This window comes from Balaenoptera acutorostrata, chromosome 1 (assembly GCF_949987535.1).
Source record: "Balaenoptera acutorostrata chromosome 1, mBalAcu1.1, whole genome shotgun sequence".
NCBI lineage: Eukaryota > Metazoa > Chordata > Mammalia > Artiodactyla > Balaenopteridae > Balaenoptera > Balaenoptera acutorostrata.
In genome coordinates this window covers 22,355,245-22,381,572 of record NC_080064.1, presented here as the reverse complement: position 1 = coordinate 22,381,572, position 26,328 = coordinate 22,355,245, and the positions used below count along the sequence as shown (strand labels likewise).

General features: G+C 42.5%; 1 protein-coding gene across 1 annotated transcript; it reads left to right on the top strand.

Moving 5' to 3' along the window:
• Positions 1-778: 778 nt before the first annotated feature.
• Positions 779-23,523, top strand: DNAJC8 (DnaJ heat shock protein family (Hsp40) member C8). Its single transcript, XM_007170516.3, has 9 exons — positions 779-912; positions 3,587-3,688; positions 13,067-13,123; positions 15,640-15,706; positions 16,224-16,318; positions 17,858-17,929; positions 20,597-20,688; positions 21,570-21,645; positions 22,703-23,523. The coding sequence occupies exons 1-9, from the start codon at positions 835-837 to the stop codon at positions 22,823-22,825; spliced, it is 762 nt and encodes a 253-aa protein (XP_007170578.1). The 5' UTR covers positions 779-834; the 3' UTR covers positions 22,826-23,523.
• Positions 23,524-26,328: the final 2,805 nt, after the last annotated feature.

The window sequence follows — 26,328 nt, the reverse complement described above, 5'->3', positions numbered from 1 at the left end:
GTAAACCTCCTATATCACTGGTAGGAATATAAAATGGTTCAGCCGGTGTGGAAAACAGCTTGGCAGTTGCTCAAAATGTTAAATATAGAATTACCAAATTCCTTTCTAGGAAATTGTACCCCTCAAATAGAAAACTGGTACTCAACACATGTTCATAGCAGCACCATTTCACAGTAGCCAAAAGATGGAAACAACCCAAATGTCCATCAGCTGATGAATGAATAAACAAATTGTGGTATACACATGTGATGGAATACTATTCAGCCATAAAAAATAATGAAGTAAAAGGCGAAAGATTTATATGATCTGAAGAGAAACCAGAGTATCTCAGAAATTAAAAAATAATAATAATAATAATGAAGTAATGATGTATGCTATACCTTGAATGAACCTGGAAAACATTATGTTAAGTGAATGAAGCCAGACACAAAAGGTCACATGTTGTATGACTGCATTTATATGAAGTGTCCAGAATAAGTAAGTCCATAGGGACAATACACAGATTGGTTGTTGCCAGGGGTTGGGAAATATGGGTACGAAATGTTGATTAGGTGCCGGCTATCCTTTTGGGGCCATGCAACTGTTCTGTAACTAGATAGAGGTGATGGTTGCACAACACTGTGAATGTACTAAAGGCCACAGAATTGTTCACTTTAAAATGGTTAATTGTATGTCACGTGTATTTAACCTCAGTTTAAAGAAGAGTTTACTTAGATTGGAGGTGTCTGGCTGGGCTGCGAGCCCTTTAAGAGTCACAAGGGGGAGAGGCGGACCTGTAAGAAGACGTGAGGTAGCGCTTGCGCAGAAGAGTCACATGGTGGCTGGGCCGGGGAAATGGCGGCTCCAGGAGAGAGCGGGGCTTCGGGTGGCGGCGGCAGCACGGAGGAGGCATTTATGACCTTCTACAGTGAGGTGAACACAGAGTGAGGGATGGCGGCAACGGGGCGACCCCAATGGGGCTACGCTCCCAGCGGGCGAAGGCAGTGGTCCTTCTGGCCTGGACCGTTGGGCAGCCCCTCCTGTCTGGCCTTTGGGGCGGTGGGGGCTTCGGGAGTGTGTGTGCGTTTCTTCCTGATATTGCGGCGCGGAGATCCCCTGGACGACAGAAAGGGGCGGGGGGTCCGGCGTCTGCGTGGAGGCGGCGATCGTGGCCAACGAAGTGCTTGGGCGCGCGCAGAGTTCCCCAGGTCCGCGTAGTCGGGGGCTGGCAGCGGCCGGGAGGCTGGGCCTTCCTGGGGGCGACTTAACCGGCTTGGCCCCCGTTTTTATTATCAACGGAAGCACTCTCTACTCTTAGTTATCTGTAGTGAGTTTTCCTGGTAGTTATTTCTGCCATTAGCGAACGCTAGGCACTGTGCATTTTGCCGTGTAGGCATTATCTCCCTTTTACAGATGACAAACCTGAGGTTTAGGGAGGTGAGATAATTTGTGCTGGGTCTTAGAGCAGATGACAGCTCGGTATCATGTTGGGAGGGAGTAAGTTTGGTGTGAGCCTCGTTTACTATCGCATCTCCAGAGCGTAGTACGTAGTAGTTGCTTAATAAATATTGAGTAAACGAATGAATGAATAAATGGGTGAATAAATAAATGAAAGAAAAGAATGGCTTTTGGAGTCAGAGGACCTCGGATTGGATTCGTGCAAGGCAGTTAACATGACTGTGACAGAATTCTTTCAAGCCATTGATTTGGCAGTCCTCAATTTCCCCTTTTGTAGAACGAAAGGTAATATTAAAACAAGAGTTTTAATGAGGGCTAAAGGGTTTAATGTATAAGAAAGTTTCATGAGATATAAAGCAGAAGTATCTTTGTAAGAGTTAAAACAAGGCTGAAAGTGGACCTCTTTAGGTTGGCATGGATTTGAGGAATGGAGTTTGCTCCCCACCTGACTGTGAGTTACTGAGAGTTAAGCACCATGTCACATTCATCTTTTATCTCTGGTAGTTGTAACAGTGCTTGTTACATAGTAGTTTCTCCAAAATATTAAGTTTAAAAACAAATTAGTATGTCCATTTATAGTCTGTGCTTTCAAAATGTCTAATTGACTTGAAAGTGTTAATGCACTGCTACCAGTTTACTGGCTTCTCATGAGTACTCAGCAGTTATAGTGGAACTTGTTTTAATTACTCTTTCTTAGTTAAAAAAAAAAAAGCAATCCTGGTTTGTTTAATTTAATGAGAGAAAGTGTCTAAAGGAGGACCCTTTAATCATCATTAACTAATATTTATTGAGCACCTGATATGGTCTAGTGTACTGTTTAGGTCCTGGAGAAATGGTAGTGAACAACAGAGAGAAAAATCCTGTCTTCATAGAGCTTTCATTCTATTGAGAAGGATAAACAATGAATAGATGTACAATATACTGTCAGGTAGTGATAAGTGCTATGAGGAAAAATGAGTCTGGGAAAAAGAGAGTGGGGGGAGGGGCGTGCTATTTTACAAAAGAGTGAAGAGGGAAGATGCTGAAATGGATTAGCTTTTTATGTTACTGAGATCCTTTCCAAATGCATTTTGGCCATAGAAATAAAGATGGTATATATAACATGCCAGAGATTCGTTCCACCTAAAATTTCACTTCTGACAGTGGCACCGAGGATGTTTTCTTGGGACTACCTGGTGCTTGTTCTCCTTAGCATTGTGTTCAGGTCAGGGATTTTTCTAACTATTAGAGTTAGAAAGGCGGAGTTATTTGCTCCCTCCCACACACTTTTTTTTTTTTTAAACGTTTAATTTAATTTAATTTAATTTTATTTATTTTATTTATTTATGGCTGTGTTGGGTCTTCGTTTCTGTGCGAGGGCTTTCTCTAGTTGTGGCAAGTGGGGGCCACTCTTCATCGCGGTGCGCGGGCCTCTCACTATCGCGGCCTCTCTTGTTGCGGAGCACAGGCTCCGGACGCGCAGGCTCAGTAACTGGGGCTCACGGGCCCAGCTGCTCTGCGGCATGTGGGAGCTTCCCAGACCAGGGCTCAAACCCGTGTCCCCTGCATTGGCAGGCAGATTCTCCACTACTGCGGCACCAGGGAAGCCCCCGCCACACACACTTTTTTAATGCTGTTTTTAGTGTACATTTCAGTGTACTTGTATTTTTCCTTTCTTAAAAAGTTGTAAATTAATGTGAACATTCACAAGAATATCGTTCATCATTAGAGGGAAAGCTCTTTGAAGGCAGTGGCTGTGATTTATTTATTTTTGAATCTTCTTGCTGCCTTGCTCTGGCGTCAAACTGTTGGGCTTAAAATTCTGGTTTATAAATTGGGTGATTGGGAAAAAATCTGGTTTACAGGTTGGCTGGTTACAAGTCAGTTGACCTAACTCTCAGTTTTCTTATCTGTGAAATGGGGATAATAGTGGTACCTACCATATAGGATTGTTGAGGGGAATAAACACCTGTAAAGTTTTTACATTATATTAAAATTCAGTAAATGGTAGCTGTTGTAATTATTTCTCAAAGTGTTTAGCAAAATACCTTGAACGTGTAGACACGCAAATAAATGTTTACTGAACATGTCTGTGAATAACTTGTTAAGATGACAATTCAGAGTTCATTACTGAGCTTTACTAATGAGGTTTTTATCCCCTTTATTTTAGGTGAAACAAATAGAGAAGAGAGATTCAGTTCTAACGTCCAAAAATCAGATTGAAAGATTGACTCGTCCTGGTTCCTCCTACTTCAATTTGAACCCATTTGAGGTGAGGTATCTGATGTTGCTGTGGCCCTTGATAGGGAGCTTTACGTAGCTGCAGGCAGGCTTACCTTGGAACACACACCTAATTTGTACTATGCATAGTTGGAGTTGAACTTTGGTGGTTTATTGTGAGCAGAGCTTGCTCTCATCTTTTAGTAACCCAAATATATATGGATTTATTTTCAAATGTGAAGGAATAGCTAGCCTTGGTAAATTTAGGGTCTTTGATTTAATTTGTTAAAACTTTTCTGTTTTACCACAATAAAAAAAACCTAACAACCCAAAAATGTTCACAGGATTATAGACAAGCAAATACACTTTTTAGCTTCCTTAGTTTTATAACTTTAAATGTTTCCTGATTATAAAAGTAAATCATATTTCTAATAAAAATTAGAAATATAGAAAAAGCAAGAATAAAAATCATGTATAATCGTACCTAAGAAAACACCTGTTTATGCTCCAACTGTTTTTAGTTTTATTTAGAAACAAAGAGGGTCATGCAGTTCATGCTGTTTGATTTTATTTTATTTTTTTAAAGTTTTTTTTTAATATATAAATTATTTATTTAAATTTTTGACTGTGTTGGGTCTTCGTTGCTGCGCATGGGCTTTCTCTAGTTGCAGCGAGTTGGGGCTACTCTTCGTTGGGTGCGCGGGCTTCTCATTGCGGTGGCTTCTCTTGTTGTGGTGCGCGGGCTCTAGACGTGCAAGCTTCAGTAGTTGTGGCTCACCGGCTCTAGAGTGCAGGCTCAGTAGTTGTGGCACACGGGCTTAGTTGCTCCGAGGCATGTGGGATCTTCCCAGACCAGCGCTCAAACCTGTGTTCCCTGCATTGGCAGGCGGATTCTAAACCACTGCGCCACCTGGGAAGCCCCATGCTATTTTATTTTATTTATTTATTTTTTGAATTTTATTTTATTTATTTATTTTTTATACAGCAGGTTCTTATTAGTTATCTATTCCCATGCTATTTTAAATGCTATATTGTTACATAAACTATTTTTATACACTTTTAAAAATATTTTTAATTATTTATTTATTTATTTATTTATTTATGGCTGTGTTGGGTCTTCGTTTCTGTGTGAGGGCTTTCTCTAGCTGTGGCAAGCGGGGGCCACTCTTCATCGCGGTGCGCTGGCCTCTCACTATCGCAGCCTCTCTTGTTGCGGAGCACAGGCTCCAGACGCGCAGGCTCAGTAATTGTGGCTCACGGGCCCAGCTGCTCTGCGGCATGTGGGATCCTCCCAGACCAGGGCTCGAACCCATGACCCCTGCATTGGCAGGCGGATTCTCAACCACTGCGCCACCAGGGAAGCCCATATACACTTTTTAAAGTCTCAATTATTATTTCAACAATTCCTTTATTGTACGATAATTAAACTAGTTTCTAATTGTCACAATTATAAATAACTTTGAAATGAATGTTGTTACATCTTATAAAAAACACTTATTGAGCACTTATAAAAAAAAACCTTTTCTCCACTTCATTTTATTGTGGTAAAGTATACATAACGTAAAATTAACCATTTTAACCATTTTTAGGCATACAGTTAAGTGGCATTAAGTACATTCACAGTGTTGTGCAATCATCATCCCTCTCCATTTCTAGAAGTTTTTCATCATTCCAAACTGAAACTTCAAACCCGTAAAACAATAACTCTCCAGTCCTCCTACCCCCAACCCCTGGTAAGCTCTATTCTGCTTTTTGTCTATGAATGCCTATTCCAGGTGCCTCAAACAATGTTTGTCTGTTTACGTCTGGCTTACTTAGCTTAGTATATAGTATTTTCAAGATTCACCAATTGTTTCTGTTTTTTTGAAGAATTTTTCAAGAATATTTTTCATTTTAAAACAATCTCAGATTTGCAGAAAGGTTGCAAGTAAGTTGTCAGTATGACACCCCATCTCCCTGAAATACTTTAGTGTATTTTCCAACGAACAGCATTCTCCTACTGAACCACAATATAACAATCAAAACCAGGAAATACATGTTGATGCATTTATTTTACTATGTGATCCTCAGACCCCATTCAAACTAGCTAATTGTTTCAATGATGTCCTTTATAGCAAAAGGATCCAGTCTGGAATCTCTGTTACATTTAGTTGTCATGTCTCATTAGTCTCCCTCAATCTGGACTAGTTCCTCAGTCTTTCTTGACTTTCGTGACCTTGGCATTTCTGAAGATTACAGGCCAGTTATTTTGTAGCATCTTTCTCAACTTGAGTTTGTTTGATGTTTCTTCGCATTAGATTCAGTTTACGCAGTGTTGACAGGAATAGCATAGAAGTGGTACTGCATTTTTCTCTTTGTAACCTGTAAAGTGGTACATGATTTTGATTTATCCTGTTATTAATGATATTACTTGATCACTTAAAGAGGTGCCTACTAGGTTTCTTCATGAAGTTAACTTTTTTCTCCTTTGTAATTGATAAGTGTTTTATGAGGAGGTACTTTGAGAATGTGTGAATATACTGTCCTTATCAAAGTTTCAGTTTATTCATTTGTCAGTATAGACTTGGGGTTTCCTATTTTATTCAGTGGGTTATAATTTGATATTACTTATTTCGATGCTCAAATGTCCCAAATTTGACCAGTAGGTTACTTTTAAGCCTCTCCTGTCTTTTTGATATGTCTTCATCATTCTTTGATTACTAGGCACTCTTGTACTTTTCCTGACCCAGCCTGGAATTAACCATTTCTTTGAGGAGTTCTGATTCCTTTTAATGAAGAATGATATTTAGAAATCAAGATTTGGATGCTAGGTATACCCATTGCCATTGGGATGTCACTACTCCCAGACCCTATTGGTAGACAGAGCTAAGGAGTGTGTGTGTGTGTGTGTGTGTGTGTGTGTGTGTGTGTACATACACATACATGTATTACATAAAAGTTCAATCCAACATCACAGCATTTATTCTAGGGTTTTTTTTCTTTCCATGTTCATAGTTCCCTTCTCTGAGAAATCTGGCTCCCACTGTCTTTAATATATATATTTACTTAATTGATCCTCCTGTATGAATCTGATCTCGATCTCCCATTGCCATTCCTTCCCTCATGTGAATGACCTCCTCACCCTGCTTCACTCTGACACCAACACCGGGTTGCCTCACTGTGCAAAAACCCTTCTCCCCACATCTGAACTCTAAACTCCAGTGCTGGGTCACCCTTTGGTGTGGGTATGTTTCTCACCTGGCTCTGCCTCCCTGTGCCTGCCCTCCACCCCCAAGAGCTCTCTTCGTCCCTCTTGGGCTCCAGCAGCCTCCCCACCAAGCAGGCATGCTTCCTTCCTACCTGCTCTGGTCTTGACACCCTGTGTCAGGCTGCCTTCCTCTGGGAACACTCTCCTCATCTTTATTGCGTTCTGACTCCACACTCCAGGCGCCCCCTGCATGGAGGTCCTCTTCACTCTGCTCACGTTCCAACTCTCTGTGCCAGTTGTACTTGGGCTCCTACACCTCAAGTTGGGCTGCCCTGTTACGTTGGATGCTCTCCTACATGGGCACCCACCTCACCAGGCACAGGCTTCCACACCCCATGCTAGGCTTGGGCTTTGTGGATATGTCCTTGCTTGGGCTCCTGCACCCTGTGCCCTCCCATATTGACAGTCTCACCCTGCTTAGGTTCTAACACCCCATGGCAGGCCACCTGTCCATGGAGATGCCCTCCTCAACCCACTTTGGCACTTTATGTCAAGTTACCCCTCTGTGGATGCTCTTCTCACCCTGTTTGGGCTCCAGCACCACATGACTAGCCGACACTCCTCGTGTGGTTACTGTCTTCTTTGTCCCAGATGGGCTCTGACACTCCGCTCTGGGCTATCTTGACTCCTCACCCAAAGCAGATGTCTACTTCGCCTGGCCCCACTTAACATATTTGAAAGGGAAGAGGAAGATGAAAAGCTTAAAGAGTATTTAGATATGATTTTGGGGAGGGCGTAGGGGGAGATAATATATTTGAAAGGTGATAAAGAATTTGGTGGTATGGCCTTTCTGTTTAGTCATATATATATATTTTTAATATTTATTTATTTGGTTGCACTGGGTCTGTAGTTGAGGCAAGCGGGCTCCTTAGTTGTGGCATGCAAAATCCTAGTTGCAGCATGCACATGGGATCTAGTTCCCAGACCAGGGATCGAACCCCGGCCCCCTGCATTGGGAGCATGGAGTCTTATCCACTGTACCACCAAGGAAGTCCCTAGTCGTATTTTTAAATTGAGATAGTATGTACTGTGAAAAGGGGACACATGATCATATAACTTACCTGTTTATTTAAGATAATTAGTGTTTCCTGTGGAGATCTGTTGATGAGGAGTAACAGATTGTTGGGACCAGTATGAATGCTAGGATTTTACTGCCTACCAGTTAATGTGGTCTGGAAGTGGAACTCACTGCCCCATAGCTCCTGTCCTGATTATAGGAAGTGTGTTTGTTTTTTAATTTTATTTATTTTTTTCGCCGCATGGCATGTGGGGTCTTAGTTCCCTGACCAGGCATTGAACCTGGGCAGTTCGCAGTGAGAGCTCGGAGTCCTAACCACTGGACCACCAGGGAATTCCCCGGAAGTGTGTTTGAATGTGTAAAGAATATGGTAAGGTTGACAAACCTGGGGAGGTGCCAGATTGTGTTTGAGTGAGCAGGACTCCATGACTGTCCATTAGAACTTTTGTCTTTTCTCTTTCATACAGATATGCTGGCCACTTTATAGGATGGGTGTCATTGTCTTTTTTTTTTTTTTAATTGAAGTATAGTTGGTATACAATGTTGTGCTAGTTTCAGGTGTACAGCAAAGTGATTTAGTTATACTATATATATGTGTGTGTGTGTGTGTGTTCTTTTTCAGATTCTTTTCCATTATAGGTTATTACAAGGTATTGAATATAGTTCCCTGTGCCATGTAGTAGGTGCTTGTTGTTTATCTGTTTTATATATGGTAGTGTGTATCTGTTAATCCCAAACTCCTAATTTAGCCCCAAGCCCCCGCCAGTTGTCTTCTTACAAAGTTGGTTTTTGACCCTAAGTCAGGGTCCAGCATCCTCCCCACCAAGCTAGGTGTTCCTAGCAATTTAGGAAATCAGTAACTTGTGTTTTTTCATGCAACAACTACTGGGACATCTAAATGAATCAGACTTTTCTCCAGAGGTAAGCAGACTGGTTTTTTCCTAGTAAGGAGAAGTGATGCAGTAATAGCTGTCCTCTTGGCTATAAATTGAAACGTGAGTAGTTGTCCTATATACCATCTTCCTGAGCAGCAGGTAGAAAAGGGACTCTGATGGGTCTTATTACAGGAATCCTAATCCAGGGGGGCATTTTCCCCCCCTTCCTGCCATCACTGCACTATTTGGATGCATTTCTAACCTTCAGCCATTTTCTAAACATCTTTCTTATGCATTCTACAATTGTTCTTAGGTTAAGGGCCCTCCCCTACTTCCTTCCATAAGCTTAGATGAACCTGTGCGCCTGCTCAGTCCTGCCTTTTTCATGTTCCTTTTTTCTGTTTAACTTTATTTTTTATAAAGATTTTATTTATTATTTATTTATTTTATTTATTTTTGCAGCAGGCGGGATGCGGCGCGAGGGCTTCTCTCTAGTTGTGGCGTACAGGTTTTCTCTCTCTAGTTGTGGCACGCAGGCTCCAGGGCACGTGGGCTCTGTAGTTTGCGGCATGCGGGCTCTAGTTGAGGTGTGCGAGCTCAGTAGTTGTGGCGCACGGGCTTAGTTGCCCTGCAGCATGTGGGATCTTAGTTCCCTGACCAGGGATCGAACCTGTGTCCCCTGCATTGTAAGGTGGATTCTTTACCACTGGACCCCCAGGGAAGTCCTTCTGTTTAACTTTAAAGCCCCAGAGGGCAGCACCACAGACTTCGTTTTCTGTTTATCTTGTTTAGCACGTTGGGAAGAAAGGTATTTATCTCACAGGATTCTGGAACTTGCACATTATTAACAGGTCAGAGAGTTCAGTTGTGACCTAAGACTGGATTCCTCTTTCAAGCAGAAGATCCTAAAGGACACTATGGCGGTTTATTTGAGTTCAGGAACTTATATAAATGCCACAGTCAAGCATTTTTGTTTCTGTGTGATGATTTATTAACTCTCTGAGGTCCAAGACTGTGGATTTTTCTTTGCAGTATCCCCAAAGCCTGAGACACAGTGGGAGTTCAGCAAAATCTTCCAAGAATCTGAACAGACCTGTGTGCTTCCTTAGAGCCATATTGGTTATATGGTATTTATCATTTTGGTAAGAATTGTGACTTGTCTGTTCCTTCCCTTGTGGACCTTAAATTCTATGAGAACAGTAGTGAGCACAGGATCTAGCAATCCCAGGTGCTCCATAAGTTTGTACTGAATGTATAAAACTGGCTTCAAAGGGGTTTGGACTGCAGGTATAGGCCCATTGTCTTCACTGTGTTTCACGGCCACATATGGCAACTCCAACTCTTAATGATAGAAAAGGAGTCGGATTAGCTAGCCTTGAAGGCACTCAGTGAATATATGTTGCTAGTGATCAGTACACATATGATATGACCCTTGGAAAAATAACTTTTGATGTGTGTGTGTTTGTGTATATTTATACGTACCCTCTTCATTTTTGCCAAATCATCTGAAAGTAAGCTGCAGACAGTGATGCTTCATGCCTAAGTACTTTAACATGCATCTCCTCAAAACAAGAACACATTTCGACATAACCACAACACCATTACCACACCTAGGAAAAACCACATTACTGCAGTTCAGCAACATCATCTGGCATGAAGTCTACACTCCAATGACTCCAATTGTCCTAAAAAAAAATCTCAATTTTAGCTATTTTATTTTTTAACCTGGGAACCAGTCAAGGTTTATGAATTACATTTGGCATGATTAGTTCTAGGCTATAGCTTTATTGAGGCTTTTTTTTGTGTGTGAAGGTGGGATGATTTCCATCCTTTCACATTCATTTTGAATACCTTGTTGGGTTTGCTGGACTTTGGTTTGCTCTAGTACATTCCTTTTCCCCAGAACCAAGGAAAGGTAGGGTTCTCCTCTGAATATTTGTGTATGTACAGTTACCTCCCTTTGTCTGTAAATCTTATGCGGCTGCATTTTTCCTTTTGAGTGACTTTTCCCCGGTTCCTTTCTCCCTTGGGAAGGTATGATGGGGCGCACTCACTCTTTTTTTTTTTTTTTTTTTTTTTAAAGATTTATTTATTTTTATTGATTAATTGATTGATTGATTGATTGCTATGTTGGGTCTTCGTTTCTGTGCTAGGGCTTTCTCTAGTTGTGGCAAGCGGGGGCCACTCTTCATCACGGTGCGCGGGCCTCTCACTGTCACGGCCTCTCTTGTTGCGGAGCACAGGCTCCAGACGCGCAGGCTCAGTAATTGTGGCTCACGGGCCCAGCCGCTCCGCGGCATGTGGGATCTTCCCAGACCAGGGCTCGAACCCGTGTCCCCTGCATTAGCAGGCAGATTCTCAACCACTGCGCCACCAGGGAAGCCCCCGCACTCACTCTTGAAAAGTCTTTGTTTTAAAGTTCTTCTTCCTTTTCCCTCACCCCCAATTGTATGCCTGACATTTGAGAATGGGTATGCTCTTGTAGTAACCTTCAAAAGTCTATTGAATGCAGGGGTGATTCAGCTTCATTGCCTACCAATAACTGCTGCTGTAGGTGGGCTGTTTGAATGTGTTGAAAGCTTGCTATAAATCTTGACATTACTTGTTGTCAAGTTTTTCTAAGACTCTGTAAACATCTGACTAAGCTTGGCAGATTACTTTTCAGTTTTAATTTCTGTGGTATTTTTTTTTTTTATAAATTTATTTTATTTTTGGCTACGTTGGGTCTTTGTTGCTGCACACAGGCTTTCTCTAGTTGTGGCGAGCGGGGGCTACTCTTCGTTGCAGTGTGCGGGCTTCTCATTGCGGTGGCTTCTCTTGTTGCGGAGCACAGGCTCTAGGGGCATGGGCTTCAGTAGTTGTGGCATGCGGCTCAGTAGTTCTGGCTCGCGGGCTCTAGAGCGCAGGCTCAGTAGTTGTGGCGCACGGGCTTAGTTGCTCTGCGGCATGTGGGATCTTCCCGGACCAGGGTTCGAACCCGTGTCCCCTGCACGGGCAGGCTGATTTCCAACCACTGCACCACCAGGGAAGCCCCTGGTGTGTATTTTTCAAGATTTCTTACTTTTTTTTTTTCCTCTTTGCCCCCTTTAATAACTGATCGTCAGTTCTATTAACTTCAAGTGCACTTATTTTTGACCTCTGTCATCATTCCTTACCAGTGCATCTCAAACTGTAATATGATTCAGATCACCTGGGGATCTTGTTGAAATGTTGATTCTGATTCAGTCACACTGAAGTGGGGCCTGCTTTTCTGAATTTCTAACAGACCTTCTTACCCTCTGCCCTTCAGCACCTTCTTCACACCTTGAATACTAAGTACATAAATGTTAGGTGCTATGTTGAATCCATGGACTACACTCTGAAATCCTCTGGTTTAATTGTATGTCTTATGATAAAGCCTTCTTTGAAAACTTTTATTATATGGTAATTTAAAAAAATGTTTCTCCTGCTTATTTATCTTTGCATTTCTAGTGTATAGCAGCATGTTCAGCAGGTAGTAGCTGCTATGTAAATGTTTGAATGAATGTGTGTTTTTGTGGTGAGGGAATCAGAATCCTTGATGACGAATGTCAACACCAGGATACCCAGGGTTGGAGAAGAATGATAAAACTTATCTTTAAAACAGTGTTGCTCAAAAAATACAGATTTTGCTGTCATTTGGCCGTACCCAATTCTACTAAGTTCTACTGAGCTGGAATCAGACTTTCCTAGAGTGAACCCCTGGCATTGCTCTCAGATTTCCACTCTGGGTTGAGAACTGTTGAGCCATGTAAATTATAACGTGGAGCCAAGTGGACATTTCTTGATTGAGATGAAAATCAGCTGTGGGGGGGGGCTTTATTTGAAGATCTACAGTTCTCCCTCATTAAAAAAAAAAAAAAAAAATCAGGTAGCCAGCCTAATTATTTTCACGTTGAGTTGCTATACTTTCTCCACATTTGCAAAGGTAAGTAGAGGGTGGGTACTTTTCTTAATAATGAAGGAGAAAGGCAACATTTTTCTCATGGTCTGTAAACACGTCCCTGGGTGTAGGGTAATTTATTACTTTTCTGATGGAGTGAAAGAAACCACTGAATTAATTTGAGAACCCTGAAACACTATAGCTATTATTCTGTTACTGGTTTACTCATTTATATTTCTTGAACATTTTTTAGAACTGTATGCTAGGTACTGTTCTAGAATGCTGAGTACTGTTCTAGATGCTGATTATAAAATGGATAATTATTGGGCATCTCTTAAATCTATAAATTCTTTTAATCTCTTTTACAGTTTTGATTTTGATTCTTCCAGGTTCTTCAGATAGATCCTGAAGTGACAGATGAAGAAATAAAAAAGAGGTTTCGGCAGGTATGATACTATATTCCTGTAATAGGTGGAGTTTGAACCTTTTAAAAATGTATTGAGCACATGATTCTCTTAGGACTTGAGGGTTATTATGAGGACATTCTGTTATGACTTTTGGGCCAAAATTTAATCTTTTTTTTTTTTTTAAGGCTATGTAACTCTGAAAAAAAACTTACAGTGACATACAAATCTTAAATAATTTAATGACCATAGCTTACCTGTGAATAGGATGAATTTTACATCCAAATAGAATCTCTCCAGTTCCTTAATTAAGAGAGAGAAGTACAAGGTAGAGTAGTAGAGCTTACATGGTGTCATACTTACCAAATCCCCTGGCTTCTAGGAGATTCATAACAGTGTTTTATTTTTAAGTTCATTTAACAGTGTTAAGTGATTTTATTTTTAAAGTTCTATTCCTCAATAATTTTATCTTTTGCAAACTTATATGAATACTCAAAAGATACCTGGTTTAATATAGAGTGCTTTCAGAAAGTTCTCTAGGAAAGGAGATCCACAACCTCTGATTCTTGCCCATTCTAATATTTAATAACTCAAGCTGTAGAGTTTTATAGTAGCCTTTTAAAACACCCTTCCAGTTTTGAAAGCTAACCCCCCCAGCCTTTTCTTCTATGAGTTGAATAATCATACTCCCTGTAATGTCTTTGCAAGTTGGATTTTCTGTATATTTCATGTCTTTTTTTTTTAACTTTCCTCAACTTATATCTTTTCTATACTTCATATTTTAATAGGGCCTGACCAGTGCTGAATATATTTCTCAGCTCCTGCATGACAGACTTGTTAATATCCAGTGTTAGGCTTGCTTTTTCAATACAGTCATTGCCTCCACATTGCTGACTCATGATCATCTTCTGATCTACTATTAAGCCAAGGTGTTTTTATCTTTGCCTACTCAGTCATTTCCCATTATATAACTTTATAGCTTTTTTTGCTTCCTGACTTCTTCTCTGCACTTATATTCAGCTTTTTCCCCTTCTTCTAAAATATCACGTTTTCTAATGTAATGCATTAGAAATCTTTCCCAATTCAATAAGCAATCATTCAAATTCATAGTCAAAACTTTTAGACTATTTATGTAGCTATACGAAGAACTCAATAAGAGTTCTTATTTAGTCATTAATAGAGCCTAAGAGTGTGCATGCTGGAGCTGTATGACTTGAGTTTCTGTCTTGGCTGTACCTCTTACAAGCAGTGTGAGCGCTGGCAAGTTACTTTCAACCTTCCTGTGCCCTGTTACCTCGTTTGTAAAATGCATGTAATGATGGTGGCTGCCCCTGGGGTTTTTATAAGGATTTGAATGAGGCAACACACCTAACGCACTTAGAGTAGGTCTTGGCCTATGGTATGTCCTCTTCATGTGCTAGCTGTTGCCAGTGTGTGTTAGTATGCTAAGTTTTTTACTCATTATCTCATTTCATCCTTACAACAACCCAGTGAGATAGAGGTATACAGTATTGTCCCACTTAGAGAGGAGGAAACTGAGGCGGAGATAGATCAAGTGAATTGCTCAAGGTCTCACAGCTAGCAGGTGATCTAAGTTGAAATTGGAACGCAGGATTTTGGCTCCAGTAATGCTGGATTTAGCAGTAGATCCCTACTTGATGTCATCCCCGAGCACAGTCCCTCTGTTCAAACTGTTTCTGTCTGTCGGTGATAGTAGGTCAGTGGTTCTTAACCCTGGCTGTCTGAAAGGATCACCTATGGAGGTTTTTGCTTTTTAACTTTTTGTTATAAGAAATTTTCGTTATATTTTAAAAAGAAAGAATAAAGCAATGAAAGCCCGTATATTCACCATCTATATGCAACAGTTCCCTTCATTAACTATATATGTATTTTTGGCAGAACTGTAAATTACAGACACTATGATACTTCACCCCTAAGTACTTAAGCAGTTATCCCACCAAAGTAAAAAAAGGACATTTTCTTGCATAACTACTTGTCACACCTAACAAATTAACACTAATTCCTTACTATCATCTGATACCCAGTATAGTAGAGGTTTAAAAAGTACAGACGCCGGAGACTGATTCAGAAGGTCTCAGGCTGGAAAGTAGACCTCTGTATTCCTAAAAATCTTCACAGGGTTGGAACGCAGCCAGAACTGAGAGCCACTGCTCTATATTAGAAGTTCTTTTAAGAAAGAGATGATATCTCAGACCTGTTTAATCCTCTCTAGTGCTCCGTATAAGAAACATAAAAGGAACTTGGTACTTTTTGTTCTTTCCTTCCCCCTCCCAAATTATGACAACATCTTCATAATGCTTGGCTTACATTTGTTCTCAAATAAATGTTTTCCATCTGTGCAGTTACCTGTTGGTACTTGAATTTTATTAAGGACTAACACTTCTGGGCATTTTATGATATTTATTAATTTTTAAAAAATGCTTCTGGCTGGCAGTTTTTGCCCTAATAAGAGCTTTTGGTTGTAAAGAGGCACAGTGCAGGCGAAGAGTTACTAAATGTTCCTCTTATTGACAAAGCTATCTTTTCTCTTATTACAGTTATCCATATTGGTGCATCCTGACAAAAATCAAGATGATGCTGACAGAGCACAAAAGGCTTTTGAAGGTATTTGTATATTTACCTGCTTCTGAGAAACATATTGTCAGTGCTCGGGACTAACTGTTCCTAGTCCCGGATCAAGAAAAGAATGTTACAGTTTTGTCTTCTGGTCATGAAGAAGCTGTGGTTTTCAGTAGAACGGTTGTCATTCAAAGCAGAATGTTGCTGTTTAGAAATAGACCTTAACTTTGGTTTGTTAAAACTTTTATGTGCCAACAAAGATTGTTACTGCATAGGATCATTTTTTTCCTTTGAACATAAAAAATAATTGGAAGAATTTGATCACTGAGTTAAATCTAGATGTGGTGTATTTAACCTTGAGCATATATTTAATTTTTTTCCAAGGCTCTCAAGGAAAATCATTGCTGTAGTTGTATGTTTTTAAATCAGTTTAAAAACAGTAAATAATTTAACAAAGTAGGGAATGCTTTTAGACGGCACAAGTCCATTTACACTGCCTGAGTATAGTTCAGACTTTGAGAGGGTGTTTGCAGAAACAGTTAATTTCAATGTTTTGCATTAGCTGTGGACAAAGCTTACAAGTTGCTACTGGATCAGGAACAAAAGAAGAGGGCCCTGGATGTAATTCAGGCAGGAAAAGAATACGTGGAACACACCGTAAGTATTTATAGTGCTGCTGTGTTTACAGGAAGTATTAGTAAGCCTTGGGCGCCTTGCCTTGTAGGAGGGTAAATGTTAACATTAACATAGCAATGCCTGACTGGCCTGACTGGCTGACTGCTCCTGTGGTCTCCACCACTTCGCTGTGGTGGTCACGAACAGTGCGTGCCTGAATCTGGCATTCACTCCTAGAGCTCAGGACGCTGCTCCTACCTCTTTCCCGTGTTGTGGAAAGAGGGTTTTTCTTGCTGTCTCACCGCAGTGCCCCATTCTGAAAGTGGAACAGTGGAGCAGGCATGGTGTGCTTAACCCTGGACTTTTATTCTTGTCTCTGTGAAAGGGTTGAAACAAGGGCTTGAGAAGGCTGGCCAGGGGATATGAGTAACTATTTAAAAAAAAAACAGGACGAGATACATGTCTGTATTAATAATAGGGTTGGGAAGGACTCAATTGAAATAAATTCAGTTTTAGCTGTCTTTATTTTTTTCCATTACCTAAATCTCCCGAGTGGTGGGAAATGTTAAGATAGCTTCCTTGAGGTAAGAAAGGTCTTTGTTTTAATTTTTTACTTGCTAGGGCAAGAATCTTGAGGCTGTTTTATAAGAGCAGTTTCAATTGGGAGTGAATATGGATGCGACCTTTTCTTTGAAGAGCGTTGGAATCTGTAACAACTGTATAACCAATAATAGTAATGAGGCCAATTTAGATGAGGGACATGAGTAAAAAGAAGAGACGTACTGCCATAACTGTGTCTTGCTGGTCATGTGTTGGAATTTGAGGGCCAAATTCTGGTAGAAACCAGAAAAGAACCCGACAGTTTGTCCCTGAATTATTGTGATAGTTACCCTTCCTCTGTATTTTGCGTGTAAAGGAGCCACCCTCAGGCTTTCTGACCACAGGGTGGCAGTAGGGCCTTTCTGAGCTTGGAAGGCACTTGGCTTTTTGCCGGACTGAATGGTAATTTAATGGAGTAATGTCATTCTTTTGTGAATGGATATATTTATTTTGGGGGGGAATCTCAATGGTGGCCAAAGTGGTGAAAACATCAGTTAATGTGTTGTGAAGATCGTTGGTTTAAGGAGGTTTCACAGTGAAAATTATCCAGAATGCCGTTGCAGAAATGCCAGAAAACAATCCTATTTGATGCTGCAAATTCTGTAGCTTCTTTAAAACTTGACAAATGTACTTTTTTTTTTTTGCTATAAACACATAACCACAAGCCATGAAAGATAAATGCATAAGCTGTTCAGTGTATCAAAGGCTCTTTGGATCTGGCCTAGGATCTGATAAGTTGGGGACAACTCCCCAGCTGGTCCCCTTGTGTTGGATTTTAGATGAGGTTAGAGAAAGGGCCCCTGGTTCCTAGTTTTCTTTGATTGCGTTGCTGTTTTGGAGGGGAGGGGAGTGGCTCATCTTTTTTCAATGCAAAGTTTTTGTTAATACCTGTAGAAAAGTGCACATATTCTATGTGTGCAGCTTAATGGATATTCTCAAAGTATGAGTGCTCATTTTTTGACGGAAAAAAATTCTTTTTAGGTGAAAGAGCGAAAAAAGCAATTAAAGAAGGAAGGAAAGCCTACAAATGTGGAGGAGGATGATCCTGAGCTGGTGAGTTAAATATGGGAAAAACCACCTCATCTTGTATGAATGGGTTCACTGATTGGTGGGTTAAAGAGAGGGAAGCTTAAGGAATGCTGCATACATGCTAGAAACATTTTCACTTAAAATATTAAAATGTGTATTCATTCTCCTTTTTGAAAAATCCACGTTTTTTTGGACATAGGGCTATGGCCTTTCCTTTGAGGGTTTGTCTGCTCATTAGAGTTCGCAGTTGACTTTATTTTATAAAATACACAGAGCATTATCCATAGTTTCTGCTTTTAATTTCTTTTGAAGAACATTGAAAACTTAGGTACCTGTGAAGCAAAGCAAGAGCAGAATCCTAGATTGTTTTTTCAGTCTTTTCCAGATGTCTCACCTGTACCTAATTCAACAGCGGTTATTTTTAGGGACTTGTGTTTGACTCTTTCTAAAGCATTCCACTTAGTTTTAAAAGAACCAACAAGCATTTATTTTTATAACCACACTCATCAATTTCTGTGATGTTTAAATCACATAAGTACAGTAGTAATTGCAACTGGGATAGACAGCTTTGGGAGCAACCACAAATGACTCTTGGCAAACAGCTGTCTACAGCCACGGGTACCCATTGTGCTGCAGGTAGTAATGTGCTTCCAGGGAAATGGCAAGCATCTGTTTTTTGTTTTTGTTTTTTAACTTTTATTTGCGCCAGGTCTTAGTTGCAGCTTGCGGCCTCCTTAGTTGTGGCATGCAAACTCTTAGTTGTGGCATGCATGTGGGATCTAGTTCCCTGACCAGGGATTGAACCTGGGCCCCCTGCATTGAGAGTGCGGATTTTAACCACTGCACCACCCGGGAAGTCCCCGAGCATCTGTTAATCCCGTGGGTTCTTCAGTGGAGATTGGTTAAGAGAGAGATTCTGCTTATATATTTGTGTCTGATTGCCTCACTAGCCTGAAAAATTTTAAGTCATCTTAATCTTGCCTCAAGTTAGGTCAATAAATAACTTAATCCACATGCTTATTTTAAAAGATTTATAGAGGAGCGGCTGTCTTACTAGGGAAACTTCCTATCAACTTCTTCCATCAGTGATTTTAGTTACAGCAACTGGTCCCCTCTTCTGTTTGGTAACACTGCTTGAGAACTGTTAGGCCGTCTTTTCCACTAGCCACTTGTTTTGGGTTTACTCCATTCCAGTATTTTAGTTTTTTTCTCCTCAGCCCTACTTTCCCTTCCCTTTAATTATCCTTTTTAGTCTTTTCTGAAGACCCTCTTATAAATATTCCTTGCTCCTCCTAAGTTGTTAAGAACCTTAACTTTTTTTAGTTGTCTTTTTTTCCTGCTTATAAAGGAACACATGCTAATGATAGAAAATTTGGAAAAAGCAGAAAAATATAAAAAATTAAAATCACCAGAAACTGTTCATCCAGGAGCTTTTAAAAATATTGAAATATTCTTTACAGATTCCTTCACCTCTTTGATGTTTGTCATTATTAGGGGCTGGAGTTTGTCAGCATTGCTTTCATTGAGCAGTGCCTGGCAGGTATCAGTATTAAAGAGAAGTGACAGTAATTTGGGGATTCCTTTACTTCCCCTTTTTTCCATATGTCACTCTTGCTCCAGTGTCTCTGATTTTAGGATATAAATCGTATGAAATCTGGATGATGGGTTATTTTTTATATTTCTTTGTATATTTAAAATACTTTATATTTGGGGGAAAAAGTTTTAAAGATAAGAGTTTTGTTTTCTATCTAACGCTGTGTTACCTGTTTCTGCCAACGTAAGAGTCAGAATATAAGCTCAGCTGCATACAACTGAGACCCCAAATGACAGTGGTTTGAACAAGTCGGTGGCTTTTTTCTCTCCTGTGTAGTAGTCTTTGGGAAGACGGCTGCTGGACTGCGTGTCCCTCAAGGACTCAGTGTCCTTCTTTCTGTGGCTCTGCCAACAAGTGTGTTGCCTCCGATCTCACAGTCCAGGATGTGTCATCACCTCACCCATGTACAAACAGCAGGATAGAGGAATAGGGCAGGAGGGATAAGTGTGCTCCCTCTAAGAACACTCCAGAAAGTTGCTACATCACTTTTCCTTATAGCTCATTGGTGAAAACAAGTTACATGGCCACGCCTAGCTACAGAGAAGCCTGGGAAATACAAGCTTTTGTGCTGGGTGGCCATGTGCTTTAAGATAAGGGAGTGTACAAGAAGGTAGAACACATCATGGGGCGAGGATAGGGGACAACTAGTAGCTCTGCCACAGTCGGGAGACTCCTGAGACTAGTCTGATAGCACCTGCATATCTCCAGGACCTCTCTTGGTGCCTAGCTCAGAGTTAATTATAACATATGCGTGAAAAGAAAGAATGAAAGTTATTTTTGGAAGTTCTTTGGAGGAAAGGGCCCTCCAAAATTTCAATGGTTGTGATAAGTGGGTAAAAATTTTTTTTTCTCTTATTGGTGCTTTTTACCAGAGCAAGGCTCCTCTGTATCATCTGAATGGTGAAAGTGGAAAGAGCTCATAGGAGGATATGTTATTTATCTCCCAGGAGAGAGCCAGCATCCTGAAGTGGTTCTCTCTGGAGAGTCTTTTTTCCTTGCTGGTCTAATCTGCTTTTGTCCTGGGCTCCATCTAAAAATATTTGATTCAAATTGCTGGTAAAATATTTACTTTGCTTTTCTTCTTAATTTTTTTGTAGTTCAAACAAGCAGTATACAAACAGACCATGAAACTCTTTGCTGAGCTGGAAATTAAAAGGAAAGAGAGAGAAGCCAAAGAGATGCATGAAAGGTATATATTAGTATATTCGTTTAAGCCATGTCTGAATACCTAGATTAACCAAGATGGTCTTCGGAGATTTTCCTGATGAAGGAATTATGTTACAGTACATCGTTTAAGAGACTGTCTAAAATAGTTATCTGAAACAGTCAAACTTTTGAATCACTAGGGTAAGGAATTCTCTCTGACTTTTGGGAAATATTGAATAGGCCTGTCCTTAGGGAGTTTATAATCAAGAGTGCTGTGTGTTTTCTTCCTGATTTCCTGGAGTGAAGTAGGCAGTTATTCAGGCCAGAGCCTTTTGTGTGACTAGTGGCTGCAGCTTTGGTGAGTATGTAGTGTTGTACAGTGTAATCACTTACAACAGATTTATTGCCGGAAAGTATGATTTCTTTTGCTCATCAGAAATCTTGAGGTTAATTTAGTTTATGTATTTTGTATTGTTGATTGGTGTTTAGCAATAACTAGGTTTTGCTAGTTGGGGTTATGTGAAAGGGCCTTGTTTTAGGATAGGGTTTTGTCCAGAGATCCTCTTGAACAAGAACCTCTGCTATTGTAAATGGTCACTCTACTGAAGTAAGGTGGCCTGGGTTCTTGAGATGGCTTTGTCAGGGACTGGCCCTGGAACCTCCGATTAGTGTTGGCTGGGCTTTGACGACCTTGTCTGTCTATCTCTGTGACAGGGGTATCTGTATCTTGCCCCACAGTCTCATCTGCATGTTTTAGAATGACATTTGTGCAGTGCTTTGAGCCCTTTCCAGACAGCCGTCTTTGGAGAACTCTAGGGAATTGGTTTACTTTATATGCTTGCTTCTGTGGGGAAATGCCTAACTTGTATGGTTAACACAGTCTCCAAGTATCATATAAATCCTATGGCCTGGTTTTCCTCCTAGGAAGCGACAAAGGGAAGAAGAGATTGAAGCTCAAGAAAAAGCCAAACGAGAAAGGGAGTGGCAGAAAAATTTTGAGGTAAGTTTCCAAGGTGGCCAGGGACTCTTATTCCAGAGTAAGAAAACTTCCCAGCATAGAAGCTTGATTCCTGGGCATTCCCAGGACTGACTGGGGTGGACAGTCGGGGAAGTGGCTTATGTGGGGAAAAGCGGGGGCTTTGGGGACTGAGTCCTGGCTCAGCCACCTCTGCGCTCCGTAGCTTGGCAAGGGCATGATAGGCACAGCTGCCAAGTGGGCTCAGGAACAATGGTTTACACCTCTAATTTAGGGGGTAAATGTGGAGTAGCGCCCTATTTAGAGGTCTGTTAGTAGAAACTGAGGTTCTTGTAACCCCGATGTCCTGCCTGCAGAGAGACTTAAGGCTTGATTCCTCTTTGACATCCCGGTTATATCCTTCAGGGGCTCAGCCAGTTTCCTGAATTGAGCAACATTTGGTCTTATCTTCTGTAAGATTTAGGACTCAGGGTAGGGATTGGCTAACCAGCGATGATGGCTTTGTTTCTGTTCCACTGAGTGAATGCAGAGAGAGAAAATGAGTAGGCCCCTCGGTAAGGGGGAGGGATCCCAGTGGTCCTCCCAGCACAGCTGGCCAGGCATTGTGCTGGCTTTGCGCCTCCATCCAGGTTTTAAGGAGCAGAAGGAAGGTGCCGGGGGAAAGAGCGGCTGTACTGCTGGCAAGCCAGATGGCTTTGAGAAAAGGACGCAGCCTCTGAGCCCTGGTGTCTTCGTTTGTGAAATACCAGTGGCACGAGACACGGCAGCTTTTTGTGAGGGTTAGGAATAGCGTGCAGTGAGTGTCTAGCCCAGAGGTACCCAGCAAACAGTGGCTTTGTTGTGATGACTGTTATTCGTCTCATCCTCCTTTCCAGCCTGTGGCTTATCCTGCCTTCTAGGGGTGGTATGACCCTTTCCTGGGCCCATGGAAGGGGCAGAAAAGCTCTTGCTCTGTTCTCCTCTTGGATTCTTCCAGAGGACTGGGCCAGGCCGAGCTGGGCTGCGAGGGGGATGACACAGCAGGCTCAGGCCCTTCCTTTCCCTAACTGGCTTCCTCACCTCAAACCTCTTCTGTGCTTAGGAAAGTCGAGATGGTCGTGTGGACAGCTGGCGAAACTTCCAAGCAAATACAAAAGGAAAGAAAGAGAAGAAGAACAGGACCTTCCTGAGGCCACCAAAAGTAAAAATGGAGCAGCGTGAGTGACCTCCTGGGGTCACAGCCACAGAACCTTCCCTCACCTGTCTCCCCTCCTGCTTTGAAGGACTCATTCTTTCCTCCCATTTTCACCCCAATGTAGAGTAGTATTTGCTTTTTAGTCCATTTTGTTTTCAATACAATTTAATATCGATCAGAGTAATTCTTTTGTACATTGAAATGAGGGGCTCGGTTTAAAAAGAAACCTACCCCTACCCCTAGACCAACCGGGATCTGGAAGGTGCCGCCATTGGTGCTGCCTTCTCTTCCCACAGCCTGTAACTTCATGTTTTGTACTTCACTGAATTGTGATGGTTAGAAACCTCGTGTATAGTTTGTGGAAATCATCCAATTAAACATATTGCTTAAAATGGTGTTGCCATGACTTCAGAGACAAGCCTGGGCCACCTTAGGAAGCCCCTTTCCTTCAGTTGCTTGCTTCTGGGTGTGGCATCCTTCGAAGCCCCAGATCAGATGGGAAGGCATTGGACACACAGAGCAGTCACTCGATGCCCTGACGTCCCGTGGTGTTTGGCATGTGCTTTCCCGTCTGACTGGCCAATCCGTGTGGCATGAGGCTCCAAGTCACCCAAACCTGTTCACTTTCCAAAGAGCTAGCCATCCTCCCTCCAGTACCATTGTGTCCTAGCCTGTCTGCGTTTGTTAGTGGTAATATTCTGTATGTGTAATAAATTTTTATACCCGAACCACTGGTGTACTGTTGCTCAGGTAGTTTTCCATGGGTGAGCCTCTTGTCGGGCTTGGCCCATCTGCAGAATGCTTTGGAGTTGGATGGACCTGGCTTCTGACCCCTTACTTGCTGAACCTTAATTTCTTCATCTGCAAATGGGAATATAGATCACTGGCAGCTTTCAGGGAGGATTAGGTACGGCATATGTAAGGTAGCTACCATAGTGCTCAGTGGGTGTTGCCAGGATTATTTCTGTGCAAAATGAAAATACTGATTATTTTGAGGATTAAATGAAATAATGTATGGAAGCATCCTGCTTACGGTATATACTCCAGTGTCGGTATATACTCCAGTGTCGTGCTGGCTGTGAGAGACAGGACCAGCCCTTGGGAGGGACATAAGGTGAAAAATAGAAAGGTGACACCTAAAATGTGAAGACAGGAGAACCTGGGTGACTTGAAGCCAGACTTTTGCATTGTTTTGTAGATGAGTAAAGATGTCCAGTAATCACAGAGGTACAATGTCTTGTATCAAGAGATCCTGCAACTTTGACTTGCTTCTCTATGGGAGGGGACAGAAGCTTGGGTGTCTTACTGTCCTTCCCAGTGCAGCTAAGCGAGTCAGAACTGCAGATGATTAGACCACAGCGGGTGGGTGGGAGGGGTTCTAGCTAAAACTTGTCCGAGGCAGAGAGAGGGAACTGTTTAGTCACCCACGGATGTCGTGAGGGAATGCTGATCATCCTGGGCAGGGAGGTGCCGCCCACCTCACTCCAGGGTGTGTGTGTACACACCCACCCCTTCCTTAGAGCTCTGCAAGCTCGTGAGGGCCAGGCCCTGTCTTTGTCCTCCAGGAGGTTGTACCAGTGATCAGCTACTGGTGTGCTTAGGCACTGAACAGATACGCTGGCTTTGGGATAAAGTGGTGAACACCACGGGTCCCTGCTGCCGACCGCATCCTACTGGGGCGTGTGGATGGTGAACCGGTGCAAAGATCATGAAAGGCACGATGTGTCCGCTCCGAGGAGGGGGCCTTTGATCCTGTTCTTAGCAACCAGGGAGTGTTTCCTGGAGGAAGTGACCTTTTCAAAGTCGGATGCTTTCAGCTGCAGGGAATAACTTAGCGTAAACAAATGGGCCTATTTTCTCGCGTAAGTCTGGCGGCAGGCAGTTTCAGGTGTTGTTCATGACCTCAGCAGTGCCACTGAGGAACCAGGCTCTTACTCGGCTTCTCCTCCCTCCTCTCAGGAGGGCTTGTCATCTTCCAGGTGTAGAGTCTCAGAAGGTGGTGACTGCAAAACACCCCGTATCAATTGCCAAGCAGAAAGAAGTCATCCATGAAGCAAAACTTTCCCCCAAAGGTGTCATTGGCCCCAAAATACGCGACGTGGCCACCTCTAACTGTAAATTTGAGAAAACAGCAAAGGAGAATGGGCAGGCCCTAGACCAGGACTTGCCCCTTGGGACTGGACACCAACTGTTTCCAGTAAAGTCTTGTTGGCAAGGAAGGAAGAAAGGGAGATCGCCCTGCATAGGTGAGGTAGGACTAGAGAGGAAGATGTTTCCATCAGAGGGAACAGTGTGTGCAAAGACCTGGAAATAAGAGCATAGCGCATTCTTGGAACTGAACACCCTTTGTCACGCCTGGAGCAGAGAAGTGGGGTGAGGTGAGACCAGGGAGATGAGAAAGTCATAAGGAATTCGGGTTTCAGCCATGACATCCCCTTTTCCCAGACGGCCTGACGCCTTCCCGTTTCCTTTCTAGCACACGATTGCCACAGACCCACTTGGAAAGTCAGCAGTGGTCCCAGCCCATTCCCATAACCCTGCTCAGAGCCATCTTTTCAGCAATGACCTGACCCGCGAGAGAGGTGTGCGTTGGGCGATGTACATTGGGCATTGAACCAGCTGCGTAAACTCAAGACGCCTCCAGGGTGTCTCCGTGGCAGCTGGTTCATCCCTTTCAATGTTAAGGGGCTCCTTGGGCGGGGAAGGCTGGCTGGAGGAACGGCAGGGCCCAGAAGGAGCGGAAGGCTGGATGAGCCACTTTACTCCTCTTCCTGTGGTTTGCTGTGAATAATGGGGCCGATCCCAGCACTCTCACACCTCCCAGCGGGCAGCTCACTGCTGCCTGCGGGCTACCGTGGGCTGAGCCAGATGGGTAGGGGTAGCAGCCGGGCATTTAGGCCTCAACTTCCTCACGTGTCAAGTGGGAATTGTCCCTTTAAAACGAGGTGTAACCACCGAAGGCATCAGTCCAGACATCCCACCCCAAACCCCTCAACATCCCACCCCCATGGCTGGCCTCTCAGTGTCAGTCTGGGGCCACCACAGCCGGGCCCCCCCTTCCAGCCCCTGCCACAGGCCCCAGTGGAGGTTCGAGTGTGAGAGTGTGTGTGTGTGTGTGTGTGTGTGTGTGTGTGTGTGTGTGTGTGGTGGCAGGGGCGTGGTTGAGTCTGGGCCTGTACTGGCCGGAACCTCAGGGAAGCAGGGTTCGCCCTCTCCATTTCCTTCTCCCTTTCTGCAGCCCCGCCTTCAACCTAGCACATCTGTTTCATCTGTCCCCTTGCTGGAAGTCATCCACGCTCCTCATTATTTGATTTGGGAATAGTGGGGACGTCCGGCGGCCCTGAGGAAAGAGCTCAGAAGGGCCTCGGAGTCACCTTGCCAAGCGTCTGCTCTGCCCCTGGCTGGCTTTGTAATCCTGGCCAGTCATTTTGCCTCTCTGGGCTTTAGCTTCCTCTTCTTTAGTAAAATGAGGGTAAAAATAGCTCCTCTGTCCCTGTTCCGTGAACTCAAGTAAGATTCTGTTTATTGTAGAA